General features: G+C 39.8%; 2 protein-coding genes across 7 annotated transcripts; one reads left to right on the top strand and one right to left on the bottom strand.

Moving 5' to 3' along the window:
• The first annotated feature begins 4,240 nt into the window (after positions 1-4,240).
• On the top strand, positions 4,241-17,665 carry meaf6 (MYST/Esa1-associated factor 6). 6 transcript variants are annotated; one of them, XM_037092328.1, is made up of 9 exons: positions 4,241-4,386; positions 7,321-7,430; positions 8,434-8,549; positions 8,779-8,866; positions 8,972-9,017; positions 9,114-9,306; positions 9,690-9,783; positions 11,122-11,155; positions 11,473-11,934. In XM_037092328.1, the coding sequence occupies exons 2-7, from the start codon at positions 7,341-7,343 to the stop codon at positions 9,769-9,771; spliced, it is 615 nt and encodes a 204-aa protein (XP_036948223.1). In that variant the 5' UTR covers positions 4,241-4,386; positions 7,321-7,340; the 3' UTR covers positions 9,772-9,783; positions 11,122-11,155; positions 11,473-11,934. The 6 variants fall into 6 exon arrangements, 5 of the variants coding, with proteins under 5 accessions (XP_036948223.1, XP_036948228.1, XP_036948225.1 ...); XR_005074171.1 differs by lacking the exon at positions 4,241-4,386 and adding an exon at positions 10,554-10,583 and having other exon boundaries at positions 7,206-7,430; XM_037092333.1 differs by lacking the exon at positions 4,241-4,386 and having other exon boundaries at positions 7,202-7,430; positions 9,153-9,306.
• On the bottom strand, positions 4,511-7,296 carry stpg1 (sperm-tail PG-rich repeat containing 1). The gene is made up of 8 exons (XM_037092326.1): positions 7,138-7,296; positions 6,944-7,056; positions 6,748-6,849; positions 6,309-6,488; positions 6,100-6,211; positions 5,763-5,931; positions 5,479-5,668; positions 4,511-4,757 (listed from the first exon to the last, which is right to left on the bottom strand). The coding sequence occupies exons 1-7, from the start codon at positions 7,163-7,165 to the stop codon at positions 5,491-5,493; spliced, it is 882 nt and encodes a 293-aa protein (XP_036948221.1). The 5' UTR covers positions 7,166-7,296; the 3' UTR covers positions 4,511-4,757; positions 5,479-5,490.
• Positions 17,666-18,457: the final 792 nt, after the last annotated feature.

Raw genomic sequence — 18,457 nt, forward strand, 5'->3', positions numbered from 1 at the left:
CAGGAACTCCTAAATATGACATTTATTGAATAGTTGCATCATGTCAACATCATCGTCAATTTTCAAAATGACTTCTTCTTCTACAGACGAGGGACAAAGGAAGGAGCGTAATGTTGCTTCTTCTGGGTTGAGGAGGAGACTCATTCATTTTTTAAAGGAGGCCTTTTATAAATAGTCTGACCGGACTCACACTGCCTGCGCTTTTTTCGGTCATTTGGATAAAAAATTCAGATTAATTATACATGAGGTCATCATCATTTTTTTCCTCTTTAATCTGCAGGATGTGAAGGATGGAGACTAAGTAGAAATACATGTTTTTAAAAATTCCCTTAATGCTCATTTTAAACTCTTTGGAGGAGCAGGATAGATAATCTAACATGATGTCAGAGCTATACTGACTATACTAAAAGGCCAAATGTACAGTATGTGTGTTACCACAGAGATAAAATATGCATGACCCACTTAGCTTAGTAAAGACGCTAAAGACTTCACAGACTTCAGGTCTCTAAACACTCGGGTTCCGGCTGATTCTAGAGACATCCTGACAACAAGATCACTCACTGGAGTTGGTCGATCTCTTTTCTCCATCGCTTTACTGTTCCTTTTAGTTCAGCCTTAAATCAAACATGCCAGGAAAAAAACTCAAATCTCTCATGCCCAAAGACTACCCATTCAAACTAAATCTTTCTTCACGGATGCTAAAGATAGCCCGTGGTGTGCTGAAACACAGCTAATCAATCCAGCGGGCCGCGACATATGGAAGTTGAAGGGAAGCAGCTCCAGCGGGACTAATGGAGTTGGATCCGAACTGATGGTGCCTGTGAGGGAGCGAGCGGCCCTGTTGTTGAGTCTGCGGTGATAAATGATTTGTTGATGCGGTAATGAGATTTCAAATTGAGATGGCAGGAAATTTAATATAGTGTCCGGAGGGGGAGAGAGGCAGGCAGCATCTTGATCTCGGAAAAGACGGACCGATGGATGAAGTATTTGTTGATGTTTTTCCATGTTTGCCACCACAAACTCTATCTTTATTTGCTATTCATTGAAGTTTAGAGGCGAATAATGACACTGATCACACGGTGAACTTGTTGAAACTTGAGAATATGAGGGGTTGGGGTCGTATTTTGAAGGCTTTAACCACAAAATAAATAAATTGCTTAATATATTAAAGTTCCAGTTGCTCAGCCTTGAACGGCCTCTTTGTTGCACTGGTGGTTTTTCAGACACAGATAGCAGTGTGTCAAAACATTTAGGTTCCCCTCAGGTCTCTCTCCCATCTATCTACAGTCTACTGCACAAAATCTGCAGACAGCCGCGCTCTCTATAAAAGGTTTGAGGTAATTTATTCATCATTACGCAACACATGGTTGTGTAACGAAACGAAAGTTTGGAGACGCCGTTGTGCTACACAAATTCAGGAACATGTATACAGTTATTGATGTATGAAATATACATCAACATGTAGTGCGTCTTTTGAATCTGCGTCTCTCAGCTCTGACAGTATGTGAGCACCAAGCATCACTGACGTAAACACAGAGTCCACCCCATCAAGTGAAACAGCTTGATCCGAGATGTTGTGGTGGAGACGGGTCTTTGTGGGCACAACACTCTCTGATATCATGTTGTTTTGCCAGCCTGAGTCCCATTTTGTCCGTTTCTTTTTCCTGGGACCGAACATTAGCACGCTCTGAGTCCAAAACACTTTCTTCTCCAGTGGTGATGACAGTATTCTTGCCATAGGCCGAATATGTTTCAGCAGGATCAGCAGTTGCTTTGGGCTAAATTCTGACACGCTGACATTTAACTGGTACAATGTATACCCTGTTCCTGTTCTTGGTTTAGCTTGTAAGAATGCTAACAGTTGCTTATAAAGTAAAGAAGGAATCACAATGTTTCTTTACAATTACTAATGAGTGGTAAACTCCAGCATTACACACCGTCTTACATACAGTTTGTATTTATTCATAATGTTCTTTCAAAGTATATGCAACTTACTTATCTGAAATGCATGTTTGATGTTTTCATATCTCATTAACATCAACACTTTTACTAACATTTGCTTGGAGACCATTGGGACCCCAAGTTTTATTGCAATCTATGCAATATATATTTATTGCAGTAGAGGAAAAATCATTGTCTGTGAATCATGAATGTATGAATTTCATGGCAATCTGTCCGTCAGTTGTTATTTTAAGTTAATTCAGTCTGACAGTCAACCCGGCAACTAACCCACCATGTCTTTCCGAAAGCTGCAAACATGCTGAAAAGAAAAATCCTCAACAGTTCTCCTCGTATATTCAAACCATCGTGTTCTGATTCTCCAGGACTCCATAAGCACACCATGTGTCTTTAAACCTTTTAAACCTCCGGACTTATGAAATTACTGCAGAACGAATTGTACCTGATGTGCTGCCAAGCAACAGACATAAGCTCTTCACTCTGTTGCCGGCAGCATCACTTTGGCAAAACAAATTAGTTTTAGAGGATCCCTCAGACTGTTATTGGCGTCATTTAGAGCCGAATCTAACCAATCACACCAGGTTAGAGCATTCGAATGGATGAGTAAGTAGAAGATTGATGTGTCCTTAGACATTGTCTTCCACCAAAAGGTTTTGTCAATGAGACTTCCTTTGAGGGAGTGCATGTCCATACTTGCCTGCACCTGACAGAAACACAGGGAGGTTCAGAGAGCCTCCTATAAACCCATGGAGGCATGCAGCTGATTGCCCCTCCTACACACAACCACAGAAGCACAACAAAAAAGACTACCAGCAAAAAAAAAAAAAATGCCTGCAGTTACACATAACATTTGTCTGGATCCTCCCTGCCAGTGGGGAGTGCACACTTCTGTCTGCAAAAGGGGAGTTATAAAATGCTCTTTTCATTGTAAAACCCTCAAGTACACAATGGTCTGGATTTACAGGGCGAGTGCACATATTTGGAGAGCGCACTGCTGAAGTCAGAGTCTGAATATAACCACAGCTGCTACAGTGTGGGAGGCAAGCATGTCTGCAGTTGGTGAGCAGAGCTGGGGGAAAAAAATCTCCAAGTGATTTCTCCAGCAGCAGATGACACCAGGGTTTGAACTGGATCACATCCTTTGTCTTTGCAGATGGAAATAAACATCAAGTATAAATGATGACTCTTTGGCCACCATGTTGTTTTATTCTGTAGTTTTAGCCACATCTGGTGAACACAAATCACTATGTCAATGTTTGAAACAGCTGTACAGAGTGAAAACTCCAGTGTTGCAGAAACATCTACTGAAATTAGCATGCTAACCAGCTAACTCCAGATCTGAAAACCTCTTTCAGCTCCTGAGCTTGCAACGTAAAATCCAACACTCCCCTTGTAATTCTGCTTGCTGCATGGCTAACTGAGCCAAGAAGCTAACAGTAGCTATGCTTATGGATGTGTAAACAGAATACAGTTAGCGGGAGTTACTCAGGTGATGCTGCCACTAACTGTTGAGTACAACAGGAGGCCAATTCGTACGCATTGCACCTTCAAAAGTGTGCATTTTGATGGAGAACTACACGAGAACCACTTTTGTATGTGTATGGTAAATATGAAGCTACAGCTAGCAGGTGGTTAGCTTAGCATACAGACGACTGGTAACATGTGGGAACAGCTAGCCTGGCCCTGTTTAAAGATAACAAAATACCTGCACCTACCTCTTATCTTGGGAGTTAGCTAGATTTGTGGGGTCATGTGAACGAGGAACTACTGGCAGCAACTCAAGTTCTAGCTAGTGCCTGGTCAAGGGCACTGACTGGAGAATTAACTTATTTGGTTCTTTAGCAGCTAAATGCTCCACTAGCTAGTTCTTACCTGTGTCAGTCCAGTGTTTTGGTGCTGAGCAGGTATTGCCATGTTTTTTAGAGCCTTATCACTGAAAAAAAGCTGCTTGCGCCTGTGCAATCGACACTGAGAGCCAAGAGAGTGACCCATAATGGTCAGGTTGTAGCTGGACGGCTAAATATTGAACTCAAACTCAACACAAATCGCTGTATAGCTTTAGGGAGCTGCAGATTGGTTTTTAAATTCTCTATTTAGAATATGAGAATCAAAACATCAAAACACAAGTTCAGTAAAGTGTTATAGCCACTGATCCAACAATATAACATCGGATAAAGGGAGTGACTGATGTGTCCATTTGTCTCTGGGGTTGAACACCATCCCTGCCTCATGCCCAGTCAGTCACATTGCTCACATACAGTCACACTCCACCCCTCTGTCTGCCCTCTGGCAGTTGGCACAGCGGTGTCATCTCAAGCTCTCAGCTGTTGCGGTGGCGTACCACTGACTGGACCAGCAGCTGTTGGGGACTGCAGCAGCAACCCTCGCTGCTCTATCATCTCCGGCAGAGAGCATCAGGAAACTGGGGTGAGGATGACACATATGGCTTTTGGAGTGTTTGGGTGTTTCCCTTACGTACTGATTATGGCTCATCCTCCAAACTTATCTCAGCAGTTTCTCACTGGCCTGCTTAAAACATAGAAACAGAGACTAAAAACATTTAGTTTTTATCCTTTCTTTCTCAACAAACACTGAAAAAATGTCACACATACAGGAACCCATTTACATTTACACACAGAAAGACAGACTGCTCCTTGCTGAGAAGCGTTTTGATACAGATGATCAGTTTGTGTGGGTGGAAATTTTTTATGTATCTGCAGTGCAGGTTTCCTTGAAAGCTTCAAACAGGAATCCACACTCCGGAGTCTGCTTCGGCAAAATTTGTGGATTAAAGAAACCTGGAAAAAGGGAGAAAAAGTTCAACTTAACACTTTCATACTTGCAATCACAGGCACAACTGAAACAATCTACTCTAAAACATAACATGTACAGATAAGTTGCAACTAGGCATGATTACTTTGCGCTTCAGGTATGAAGACCATTAATATGTAGCTAAACAGAGACATATAAAACATGGGATTTATAGAGTTAAAGCTAAAATCCTAGGCAGATTCCAGAAGTTACCTTCTGATGAAATGCTGTCATTAAATTTTTATGCACACCTACTTTCCCTCCCCTGCCTCATTTACATATACATTACTTAAGTCAGCAATTCCCTACATTTTCCACACTCAATTTGAACAACGGCCCCCGCAAGTCAGCAGGGATGCAAATTTATTGCTAACGTAATCTAATCCCAATTTAAAGATGTACAAATGAGCAGGTGACTATGATAAGCAAACGAGTGTGTGAAAAAATGACCTTTTTAAAGTCTGTTTTATTCTTAGTAATCTTACATGTTTGCACTGTGCAGCTCATGGAGATTCTTTACTGTCTCGATGTTTTACACAGTGACAATAAAGACTTGAATCTTGAAATAGTTATAGTCAGATTTGGATAGATCACATGTATTTGTCTAGTTTTTCACAGAATTAAGATACATACCAACCAACAACTAAAATGTCCTGTGAAATGCATGTTTTCTATGTTTTATTAACTGGATTTGTTTATTTTTATTACCTGTAAGTGGCTTCATGCGGCTCGTGAGCGTTGGGATATCCTTTTAGCTGTGGATGAAAAAACAGCAGCGGGGACGGGATGCTTAGACGGGCCGTTATAACTCCTCATGCAGTACTTCCAAGGGCCTGGTAAGGGAGGGAACTTGGGAACAATGAGAGGACGCGCTGATAACGCTAAATAATACCCCCTCCTGAAACACAGTTAACAGAATTTTCATTATTAAACAATCAAGCGAAGCAAGTGAGCACAAACCCAAAGCCACAAATGTTTGAGTGTTAACTCACGGCTGGATGGTCGTCTTCTCCAGTGCAGGGGTCTGATGTGGACTGTAGGCCCCTGGGCCGGGAACATGGTGGTCCACAGGAGGAGGGATTCTCTGAGTTTTTGATTTGAAGGGGGACACGATGGCCTGGGTGTCGCGCTGGATTACATTGTTTCTCACTTCATAGTGACCTTCAACAAATTTAGGATGTGAGATTACATCTAGGTTAAATGCAATTAATAAGAATGAAAAAAAAGATATTGATAGTGGGGTAGAAAATGTCCAGTATCAAAAAAATTAAAGGAATATTATGCATGGCTTTACATAGAGAACTTAGAGAAATAGAAGGTAACAATTACATGGTGATGGCCCATCATTGTTTGGGTAAAAAGAGTAGCGTCCGGTTTTTGACAGGAAAGCCGATGTACCAACGACAGAGGAGTAGCTCTTTGGTGTTTTACCACAGCTGACCTGTCCATACAGAGGAAACAAAAAGATAAACATGTACTACAGGATGCACAACACCGTCTCAGAAGTCTTTTAAAGAACTTGTATTATTCACACACACATCATATTGATTCGGGGCTGGAGTATTGTACTTTGGACCATCCAGCTGCACAGCCACAGGCAACCTGAACACTCTGGAAGATCCAATGTTGAAGTCATACTTGTCTACAAAGGAGCTCTGTAGGTTGTATGCGTTTGGTCCTGGGCTTTCTCTGTGTGGGTTATTGGATGGTCTGGCACCCTATTGAAGATATGACAAAATCATTTTAATGCTTCTGGTAATATTAGTGTTTATAATAACATGTGACATATTCACGGGCAATAAGCAGAATGTGTGCTAGGCTGGGTTTTGAGAGGGAGGGAATCTTAAAAGGAATTAATAAATAATCAAAATAAATACTTTAAAGTGTGTTTTAATAAATGCCCTTTGTCAGTAAGGTTCATCCTCTATGGACCACAAACGTCTTTACCAAATTCATCCGCTACACTCGAGACCTAACCTTGGATGGAACAAAGCCTGTGGTGCCTTTCTTTGAGAAGGACGGACTTTTGACTTCAGCGCTGGAGACACAGTCATAACTGCCCGGACCTGGACTTTCATCCTGAAACAAAAAATCCACATGTCATCATCACATTTATTTTGCACTGTCGGTTATGTTTAGCTGTTGATTTATTTAAAGAGTTAGATCCCCCTACCAGGCAGTCTTGTGAGGGAAATCTCTTAGCTTGAGAAGAAAACCCCTTCTTCTCTTGAGTTATTATCACCACTCTTTGGTATTTTGATGGTATTGAGGCTGGACTTATATCAGCTGTCAGACCAAAAGAACAATAATATCACATTATATATTTAAAGATAAATAAATTATAAATACATTCCCACTTTGACTCACTGTTATTAAATCGGTACATGTTCCCCATGGTTCAGCTGGATATCAGAAAAGACTTTCTGTTGCTATGGCGACTCAAAAACAGGCTGGTTGAATCTGACTTCCTGTTGTCTCGTGGCGCCCTCTGTCGGTAAAATGGCGGCCTGTCGGTCGCTTTATACCAACCCGCCTCTGTTTTGTTTCTAGGTTAGAAAGCTACATCCATCATGGCGATGCATGCGAAGACGACCCCGCCACAGATCCCAGATACCCGCCGGGAGCTCGCTGAACTGGTGAAGAGGAAACAAGAACTTGCTGTACGTTGCCGCAATGTCATACAAGAAGAAACGGACTTTTGGTGTTTTAGCAATGAGAATTACAGCTAACTGTAACTTTAATGTCGGCGCTCGTTTGCTAGCCGAGGCCTAGCTAGCTAATGCTAAGTGCTGCACAATTCATTCCAGTAGGGCTAGTAGCTCCTGCTAACTCTTCTAACGAGCTACCTATACTGTTGGCGAGCCTAACGTTATTAGCCATTCTTTAACGAATTATCTAACCCTGGTTCCACTTGCAATGTTGAGTGAACACAATCACGTTTCACAGCCTTTTCGAGAATATTTTATTTGATTATTTTAGAGATTGTTGTGCTAACAGGCGTTGTTGCAGCGTTATTATCCGAATATGCTAGGCAGCTAGCATAGCTAAAATTTTAAGCCGCCGCCCGGCTTGGTGAAGTTCTCGCGATATGTTAAATTCACTGGCATACCGTAGCTAAATTCAAGATTTGTTTGGCTTTGGTTCACCTGTCCAGGTTCAAAACAGTTGAGTCAACAGACTTACTTGTGTTTGACTTGACTAAGTTGAGTTTAAACGAGAAGGAAGAACAGAAAATGCGTACAACACAAAAAAGTCGGCATAAGTCATTACAAGTAAAGGAAATACAATTTATATCGTTACAACAGAAAAAGAAAGGAAAAGGAATGCAAAATTAGAAATAAATCAGTAAAGGACAATAAGAGGACAACATCACGTCACAGGAATTGAAAATGGATAAAAACATTTAGAGAAGAAAAAACAAAGAATAATAAAAAGATGGACAATAAACAAAAACAGTAAAGGACAGATTAATAGTAAAACTGTTAGATTTGATGTCTGTCTCTTTGATGTTATCTCAACCATCATTTCAAAACTATCCAAAATAAAAGCTAATTAACCTCAAATTAACAGTAGGAAAAACATGTCTACACATCTGTCTGATCCTCAGTGCAAACCTACTCCCCATTGTCAATTAATCCAAGTTTAATTTCTTCAATGTCTTAGGAGACGCTGGTGAATTTGGAAAGGCAAATATATGCATTTGAAGGCAGCTACCTAGAAGACACCCAGATGTATGGCAACATCATCAGAGGATGGGACCGATACCTCACCAACCAAAAGTAAGTGTCACACACAGTCATTTTAAGACTGCGTGAATGATTTTTGTTTTCAATGATATACAAGTCAAGAAAATGAGCGATCACAATCAACTCAAAATACATAAACTCAAGATGTGTATAAGCCATTTCATTACATAATTGTAAACCAGACTTTTGAAAATTGACTGTAAACCATCATTTCACTTGATCATGGCTACCTACCTAAATATATGTCTGCAATTTTTAACAGGAACTCCAATAGTAAGACTGATAGAAGGAATAGGAAATTCAAGGAAGCAGAGCGTTTGTTCAGCAAATCATCAGTCACATCAGTTGCAGTAAGTCCCTCTCTCACTGAAACTTTTCAGCAAAATTTCTTGGTTGCTCATTTGCTCAGTTGACGAGAAAAAATTCTAAGCGTGATCTCGGGTTTTGATTTGTAGGCTGTTTGTGCACTTGGTGGAATACCAGATCACATGAATGAAAAACGTGAGTAGTTTCTCAAGCCAAGTTGAAAAAGTGTCTCCAGTGTAGTCTTTAGTACTTTCCAACACTGAGTTTATGTTATTATTTGTAATGCGTAAGGTGAAGCAGGCAGTGGTACTGAAAGCGACGCCTCTCCAGATCTCCAGAACCAAGAGAACGAGCCCAGCCAGGAGGACACAGAGGACGTTGACTCGACGCTTCAGGACCTAAAGCCTCAGAAGGCAGCCTCCTCATCCTCCTCAGGCAGCCATCACGGGAGTCACAAGAAGAGGAAGAACAAAAACAGACACAGGTACACAACTTAAGTTTTAGGGAACACGTCTTTCCTCTTAGTGTGCTGTTTATTGTCACCCAATGTCAGGATTTTGTCATTAAGGAGCTCAGTCTGTTCTTAGCTGATTAGTATGTTGTATGTACACATCACTGTGTGTGTTTCCTGGTCACAGATTGTACTTGGACAGTCTGCTAAATTATATTCGGCCAACTAGGCTTACTTTTGGCACTGTTTTGTAACTAGCAAGTGTATGTGGTTCTGTACCGTTTTGGCTTGGATTGTTACGAGAGGCTGCATTGTTCACAAGGAGCCTCCTCCATATGCGGCCCATTTGCTATTGTTAACACAAAATTGCGGGTGAAAAATCCAAAACAACGTCATAAAACATACTGCTGATGAAGAAAGCCGACAGAGCAGACACACACAAGGAAAGATGGACAGTTAGACACAGGGCAAGCCAGCGGGAGTTGGAGAGAGAAGTGAAGGGAATTCAAGGTGAGATGATTTGTGAGTAAACACTACTATAAGGTGGTTGACTGTGTAGACTTACAATGTTGAAATAAGCAATTGAGCCAGCTTGAGAGGGTAATGTATTCTTTCAGCCTTTATCAGATAAAGCTTCAAATTAGACAAAAATTAATGAAAGTATACCCAATTTTGCTCAAGAGAAAAAAAACCACAGTGGCCGTAATCTAAAATGAAGTTTTCACAGCTTTCCAGCACTTGTGTTGTGGAAAATAAACATGGAAAATACAACATTCCTCATCCCCCATTGTCTCTTGGCAACGTTGTGCTTGTTCAAATGTAATTTCCAGGAAAACAATGTTAATTTCTGGGCAGCTGCAGTATGTTTTTCCTCCTTCATACCTTTCTAATAGATGAATCCAGCTCTGTTTTAGTTGTTACAACAGGCAAATTACTCTGATCGGGTGAGCAAAAGGTTAACAAATGACTGGTTTGTTTAGTTGAATTGTTCTTTACACTTTTACAACACAAGAACACACAGAAGATTTCCTTGGCAGAGTTAAATGTCTCTGTTTTACCCACCTGTTTAATGTCGACCTGTTTTTTTTCCTGACTCTGGCTTTAATGTTGTAACCACATATTAACACAGCAGGTGCTCCTCCTAACTCACTGTGAAGAAATGATTCTCTCACTCAGAAAAGTCTGGACTGCAGTATAAAGTAGACGTAGGGTTTTAGACTCAGGTTGGTAAACTAACAGCTGCTGCTTTCTTCCTTCCCCTAATGCCGCTCCCCCCTCAGTCCTTCTGCCATGTTTGATTATGACTTTGAGTAAGTCTGAATTTTACTTCCTGCTCCTGTCGTGTTAACATCCTGCCTGCTCTAAAACCCCCATCCTCAACTTTTCCACTGTTTCTCCTGCTCTCTGTCTGCTTCTGTTGACCCAGAGTTTGAGTTTCAGCCTGTTGTTCAATCATACTGCATGTCCAACACTTCTTCTTTCTTTAATTTTGAATTCACATCAGCATCCAGCACTCTAAACTTCATTAGTTATTCCTGCTTGTTACTGGGGTAATTCCATATCTTTCTTATCCCAGCTTCTTTTCAAGTGTGTCGCCACAATTCCAGCAATTGAATAAAAAAAAAATTGCCGGTCTTGTCAGATGTTGGTTTGACAACAGTTTTGTGCACAAACAAGAACAAACACATCGTCATTTAGTGTTCTTGTTATGGGCTTGTTTTAGGCTTCGTCATGATACAGTAGTGGTATTGCTTGTTTTACCGTAATTCCCATCAACACCAGGTTTATTTATTCTTTATCTGTTCTATTTATCTAATGCAGCCTAACTTTGTTTTTTTTTTCTCGCAGATTTGACATGAAAGTGAACAAGAAACCGAGAGCTGTAAGTTGAGTTTACTTGTTTTATTCATCTTTTTATCTATTTATGTTATCGGTCTGCAACAAACAACTACATTCATCAACAATTAAATTGACAAATATTGTCTCAATTAATTGATTTATAAATGTCAGAAAATAGTGGAAAAGTATAATTTATCCAGATACTCAGTTTACTATCATGTATGAAAGGAACAAGCGTGAAATTTGTACTTTTTAGAAGCTATAACTGGCAAGTATTTGACAATTTTTGCTTCAAATGAACCCCATCTGTGATCACCACAGTGATTGTTCTCATCTTTTCCGTCCTCCGTTCTCCTGCAGGATTACTCAACTTAACAAAGACGACTGGAACACTTGGACACATGATGATACGTGAAGAGAAACACAAGATTTCTGGACTTTGTGAACTTTTTCTGCATTTTTTTTTTTTTTCCTCCAAGTTGTCATATTTGAGCCTGTACTGTGTGTATTGCTTGAAACATTCCCCCCTGCCACCTACCTTTGGTCACGGTTAAGATTTTTTTGACCTACCAATCAAGTAAAAAATACGGTGTTGCATGTTACTTGAGGCCTGTTGAGGCCAAGCTCCTGTAACACACCATCTTGTATAGTGTTAAAAAAAAAAAAGATTGTATTTATTATGTAGATCATTTTCATGTTTCCATTGTGAGAAAGATTTGCTTTTTGTTAAGCGTCATATGGTCATTTAACCCTCGAATACCCCGGATTCTTTTATTATATGGTTTGTTTTTCAGAAAAAATAAAAAATACCAGTAACGTGAATATGCTTTGTTTTTTTTTTATTAAAATGTTAGTGGAGGGAATGCTTTGCATCAATCATCGCAGCAGTTAGGGGACTGTTGGATGTTGTGAATTGGCTCACCCAAAATCTTTGTTTCTCTTTGGCGGATGCGTGCCAGTGAAACTTTGACATTGACCATTTGTTCCCACACATGTGATCCATAAAAAGTCATATGATGGAACAGTCTAAATATCAGTGTTTACCTAACTATTATAGAGAACAGCAAGCACATTCCCTCCTGACAGTTCTCTCAGTTTATGAAAATAGTTAAATAAACAAGCTTCTCAGAGCAAAAGCCAATGACAGCATCATGTTTACACAGTGTTGTCTGGATTTTATCAGCTGCAAACTGGAATATCTCATGCTTTTCTTAACAAATAGATTATTTAAACACAAGGAAAATTGTTTCTGTTGAACGATTTGGTCAACAAAATGTTTGAAAGTTAAAGCCTTTAACTTGTTTATCATCCACTTCCTGTCGACATGCAGTATCCAAACTTTTCAGCAGGCAGCGCCAAAGCACATGGATGGTTTTACTGTGAATAATGGCATATAAGTTTGAATACTTTTATATTATTCATGTTTATTCACTTGTTCAGTTGGGCATTTAAACCCACTGTCAAAGTTTTTCTTGTATAAATACTGTGCAATAATTATTTCTACTGAATGTTTATAGATGACACAAACTTGTAACAAATATACAAAAATTTGTGCAATTTGTGGTGTCAGTGATTATAGACAATATAATGATGACAAAACTTTTAATTATAGCACATTAGATACAAAAGGATCTAACACCAGGTTCCTCACAAAACATTAAAGCGCCCAAAGAACAATGCAAGTGTAGAAACAAAAAACAAAGACGGTGTCTAGGTAGAAGCAATTTTAAAAGGACGAGCTAAACGTTTGTCATTTGGATGTTAATGTGATGTAGATACTCAGGATTTAATTTGTAACTCAAGGAATATACTCCCCATCATAAAATCAAAGGAATGGAGAATTAAAAGTTAAAGCTGAATGGTGAGGCGAATAGAATAATACACACTAATTATTTATTCATTGCTTTTAAGGTTCACTATGTAGTTCTGTGGAAGAAATCCTAATCAGAAGAGAAATATCTTTAACTTTCAGCAGTTTCTTCGCATTTCTGCAAACATTTGGGGAAATTCAGTCGTTTGCTTTCTTGTCATCAGTTAAGAAGATCAACACCACTCTGTTAATGTCCGTCAGCATATGAAGCATTAATACTAAAGACAGTTGGTTCTCTTTAAAGGTGAAAGTCAACGAAACCACAACTTATTATAACATTCCAGTTTGTGTATATATTATAAAAAACATGACTTTACCTTGTTTCTACCTGATTCCAGCCAAGAATTATATAAGCTAGTGTAGTTTCATATTTAAAAGACAGACATTAAAGTCGTATCAATCAGCAAGACATCAAATAAGCAGATTTTCCTGAATGTCAAACTATTTTCTTTAAGGCTGTCTTAGAGAGCCATTGCTCCGTGTTTCCTGAGCTGGATCCAAAACACATATATTTCAAAGTTCCCCTACAGTAATCCAAAACTGGAAGTACTTGAATGTTTCTATGAGTAGCACATTAGTCACAAGTGGTCTGAAACATCACCACATGGGGGGATGGAGACGGGCGCCCCGAGGAAGCAGAGCTGCTGACAAACACGATGATGGAGAGACTGGCTGGGATGAGTCCGTCCCTGGAATGCACTCCTCGGTTTCATCCCGCTCCACCACGGCTCCAGAGTCACATTTCATCAGCTATGAATGACACAATGGCCATTTTTTTTTATTGTTTCTCTAGCAGGCAGTTAGCTGTATGATGATGGATGACAATGCTGGTCCATTGGGCCACCATTTTGCACTGAAATATTGCATCTGAAGGGTGTATTGCAAGGACATTTGGCAGACATTCATGTTCCCAGGAGGATGAATCCTAATTACTTTGGTGATCTCATAAGTTCTATACATACCCCGACGTTTTGCTTTTGCACCAGTGAGGCTGACCTAATTTTTTCTTTAGCAAACTTTCTGCACAATTGGATGCACTGGTATGAAATTTGGCAGACATTTTTGGTCCCAGGAGGATAAATTCCTAATGAATTGGTGATCTTACATGCTGTAAATAAAGTCTACAGATCCCCCAACCTTTCCTTGAGCACTAGTATGATTGGTGTGATTAGTTTGTAGCAAAATATCAAAGAAAACTGATGCATTGCTATGAAATTTGGCACAGACGTTCATGTTCCTGAGAGGAACCATCCTACTGAAGTGAACGTCTGAGTTTCATCTATAGTGTCATTTAGTTTTGTGTGAAACCATTACTTCTCACACAGTATACACTTACGTCAATAACACCAAGGTGGCCGTCAGTTGGCAAAGAAAGAATATGCAATGAATGTAGAGTTGTCATTTTGAGTATGTTCACATGCTGAGGTTAGCTTTAAGCTTTAATTACAGGCTAGCAGAGCTGCAAGAATGGTTCTAAATTCTTCAGGACTTTACTTTTCTCACTACTTTGTTGCTTTAAGTAGTAGATATCATTTTGAGAGGTGTTGCCTCACGAGTAGGTTTCACCGGTGTCTTCACCTGACTACCTGTTTGTGATTCATAGCTAATGACAGTGCACTGAGCTTCAACACACGCTGGGAGACATACTGCGCATTTTCTCCCAGCGGCATTATCTACTCGTCTCCTCCCACGTCTGCTTCAGCCATCCAACACACAGATACTGTCGAGGCCGTGACTGAGACCAGGTTACGTGACTCACTCACAAGTCACATTCAAACTGCTCAACATCACCCACTACGTAATGCGATCTGGCTGGAAACTCGCACTCACACCAGAATGCATTCCACGCATTTAACTTTAGGGTGTGTGAGTAATGAGGCATGAATGTACAATATGTGTTTCACCACTTAACAGCAAAATCTTTGTTTCATTTCCTGCCACTCCAGGAAATTATCTGGAAAGAATTGACCAAGGCAAACTTTAATTGCGCTGTTTGGAGCCAAACAGGATTCCAGAAGTTAAACTAAAAATGAGTCACGTGTATAGTGTTTAGGTCATTCTTGTATTTTTGAGTCAAGATACGTGATTTACCGCAAATGTGTAAAGTGCACACTGCGGCATAGGGCTTAAAGGAATCTGGTTTGCTGCCAAATGCTCTTGAGTTTGACTCTTAACATGCAAATATTTCCCGTTAGGATGGTAAGTGTCCAAAAGTGGATCACCACGGCTCTCAGGGGGAAGCTCCCTGATCGTAATGAATGATTTTGTTGAGTTGTTGAAAACCTGCATGTGTGTTCAGTCAAGCGTCAGTCCAAAGGAGAGAAAAACAGCAGCTATGAATAATGATTCCTTCAACAGAAAATGGACTTAATTTGAATCTTTCTGACCTTTTACTGGAAACTAATAACTAATCTGCTGTGTTGTTTGTCATTTCTTGGTGTTGTAACAACTGCCCGATGAAGGCCAGTCAGGGTATGATTAAAAACATTGGAGATGTGTTTATATCTTCCTTTCAAATAGCCTCAAATATTGTTAAGATATACAGTAGATTCTCAAAAAGGGACTTTCTAAGAACCAGAAACGAAAGCTCATCTTGAACAAATGATCTAGAAACACCTAAAGTAAGTAAGTAAGTAAGTAAGTAAGTAAGTGCTGCACCGGATACAGATACGGGTAAATAAACAGCATAAGTTTAAATAAGTTTAAAAGAATGAATAAAAAAATAAATCACATAACTCACAGAGAAGTTTGTTAAAGCTCAGCACGAAGGTTTTTGTTTGACGTACAAGACAAACAGGTTAAAAGCCCAACGTTTTGGCCTGGTTTATGGTAATGTTTTCACAACTCATCAGGTATTTAATTCTTTGGATTGGCCAAAAGCATGTAATTACTGTCTAGATTGGACAAACTCCATGTGGTTTCTAACAGCGCAGGTTTTGCAGAGGTTTAAAGTTTTCCAAAATGTCTGCTACAGTTCTTATACAGTGGACATTTATTGGATTTCCTTTGTATTGCTTACAGCTTTGAAGAAATTAACGGGAACAAACAAAGGGCAGAAGAACATTGTAGATAAACCACAGATGTCCCTGTCAGCAGTTTCATTGGAACTATATTAAGAAATAGTCTCTAGGTCAGTTGATTAAACAAAGTAACAGGGACACAGTTCATCTTTAGTGCTACGTGCACCATCGATAAAATTAATTGCCATTTTATTGGTACAGAGACAATCACTGACAAACAAGGAGTGGATGTAGCCACCGCCACATCAACCATTTTGTCCACCAAATGGTACTCAAAAAACTTGTTGCTGTTGAGTACTATCTGAAGGTTTAAGTTTGGTATTTTGGTTTGGTTAACATTCACTAACTACAAACACACTGAAAGGGTAAAAAACAAATTGATCACAATCTAAATGTACGCTGTGGTCGCCATTAATAGACTTGTCAGTCACACCCTGAAGTGTGTCCTGCTTTTTTGTGTATTATACTATGAATAGGACCATAATTCATAAAAGTAACATCATGCTGTATTGAAGAAGACTTGTTACTAATGACTGAGACCATAAACTTCTTAGGTAATAAATTAAATGAGAATTTGGGTGATTTTTTTCATAAGCTTACATACAGACCACCTTTGCAACCAGTAGAGTTGCACCCTGCTGGCCGTTAAAACAAATGCACTTTTAAGGCATTTCTAATTGGCTCTACCTCTCAGACGTCGAGGGTACGTCTTTTATACAGTCTTTGTATCGAGGCAGACAGAGAGCAGGAATATCTGAAAACCAGGGACGTAAAAAACCAAAATGATCAGCCTGGCTCAGCAAGTGACAAATGTGTTTTTGTAATTTAAGCTAAGTGACCCTTTTTAGAATATTCCTCATCAATCAAAAGTAACTACAGGCTAAATCCCACAGAAACAGAGAGCGCTTTGAGCTGGAAAATGCTCAAATGTAAATTCCCTTCAGATACTAAAGACCTGAGATGACTTTAAGAAATATTGAGAATGAAGACTGTAGAAGCTGCAGGGTCTCCAGCGAGGCGTAGCCCCTGTTCCTTCTTCTGTGGTCTGTCAGTCAGAGTAATGTCGTCTAATTACTTTAACAGCCTCCACCAGCGGGATCCAGCTGAGTTTGAGTCCCCGGCCCCTCGGAGGGCTGAGCGGGGTGACGTGAAATCTTAAATATTCACTGAGGAGCCTGGACCCCCATCCTGCCTCCTCCTCCGCCTCCTCCTGGGACCAAACAAGACTGATCTCCTTCATCCCCGCAAACAAGGTCAGAAATATTTCAGGAAGAGTCATGGGAACGAGCTCAAACAAATAACAGCGCCACATGGACCTTTTATATTTCATCTGGAGTTGATCTTGTGATCAGATTCTAACAGGGTATGAAGAACAGGCTTGTTGCAGCAAGTCAACACTTTTACACTCGGTCATAAATGATGATCAAAAGCAGGAAGTAACAGGGATGTATATCACTCCTTGACAGCTGCATTTCTCAGTTTATGGGGGAGTTTCAGGGGCCCGGAGTGAGAAGAGAGCTCGTATTTTCACATTAGTGCCTGTCAGGACCAAATATACAGTATATATATTTTATCTTTCATCGTATTTGTTTTTAAATTTGATTAAATAATCCTAGTAGAGTCCTCCACAGCTGTTTTCAAGATTAAAAAATTTAAAAGTCTCGTACTGTTTCAATGAAAGTGCCACTTGATTTTTGTTTATTTAAGATATTTGTGAGACACTTTAACGCTAGAAAACACACGTAAAATGTATTTAAGTCAGCATCAAGACCATAAGAACAAACATACCATATGCCAAAATCGCTTTCATGGAGTCCATCGTCTCAGCTGGTTTCCTGATCCCTCCTCCTGACATGGACACTAGCCTGGCACAGCCTCCATATAAACACAATCAGAGCAGATCAGCACAGAGGTTGTGAACTGTAAATATTTATGTAGATTATTGAAGTAGCAGTGAGGGAAAGTTTATGGGAGTACCCACAGAAAAACCTGAGACGAGGGGCAGAGTGATTGATTCCATTAGATCCTACACACTAGACCCCTGAGAAAGAGGGTTTTTTGTCAAGTAAGTTTAAGATAAAATGGTTTTCATTAAAAATCAGCAAAAGCAATTTAAGATATCATAGCTTGATTATTTGTTTCTTTGTCAATCAGGAAAACTAAACTCTACAAAGAGCAATCTTTGAATACACTGTTTAATTTGACGGAATACTATTTCTCATTTGTTGCCTTTCCCGAGTGTATCGTAGAGCAGTGATTCACCAGCGTGTTCACTTTGCGACCACCTCAATCAAGACTACACAAGCTAAGTTGCTCTTCTGATGCCAATTTTAGCTTTGGTCCAGAGGATGAAATATCTCAACACCTGTTGGATGTGTTGCCATGAAGGATGGTTTTAATATTCATGTTTCCCAGATGCTGCATCCTAATGACGCTGATTATCCCCTGACTTTTG

Source organism: Acanthopagrus latus, chromosome 3, assembly GCF_904848185.1.
Source record: "Acanthopagrus latus isolate v.2019 chromosome 3, fAcaLat1.1, whole genome shotgun sequence".
In the NCBI taxonomy this organism is placed as follows: domain Eukaryota; kingdom Metazoa; phylum Chordata; class Actinopteri; order Spariformes; family Sparidae; genus Acanthopagrus; species Acanthopagrus latus.

Excerpts from the sequence above, each read along its gene's own strand:
- stpg1 (XM_037092326.1), bottom strand. The coding sequence starts at position 7,165 with ATGGGGAACATGTACCGATTTAATAACA. Across the intron at positions 6,489-6,747 it reads CAGGCTTTGTTCCATCCAAG|GGTGCCAGACCATCCAATAA; the intron begins GTTAGGTCTCGA and ends TATCTTCAATAG. Across the intron at positions 5,932-6,099 it reads CAATGATGGGCCATCACCAT|GTCACTATGAAGTGAGAAAC; the intron begins GTAATTGTTACC and ends AATTTGTTGAAG.
- meaf6 (XM_037092328.1), top strand. The coding sequence starts at position 7,341 with ATGGCGATGCATGCGAAGACGACCCCGCCACAGATCCCAGATACCCGC. Across the intron at positions 9,018-9,113 it reads AGATCACATGAATGAAAAAC|GTGAAGCAGGCAGTGGTACT; the intron begins GTGAGTAGTTTC and ends GTAATGCGTAAG. Across the intron at positions 9,307-9,689 it reads AAGAACAAAAACAGACACAG|AAAGCCGACAGAGCAGACAC; the intron begins GTACACAACTTA and ends CTGCTGATGAAG.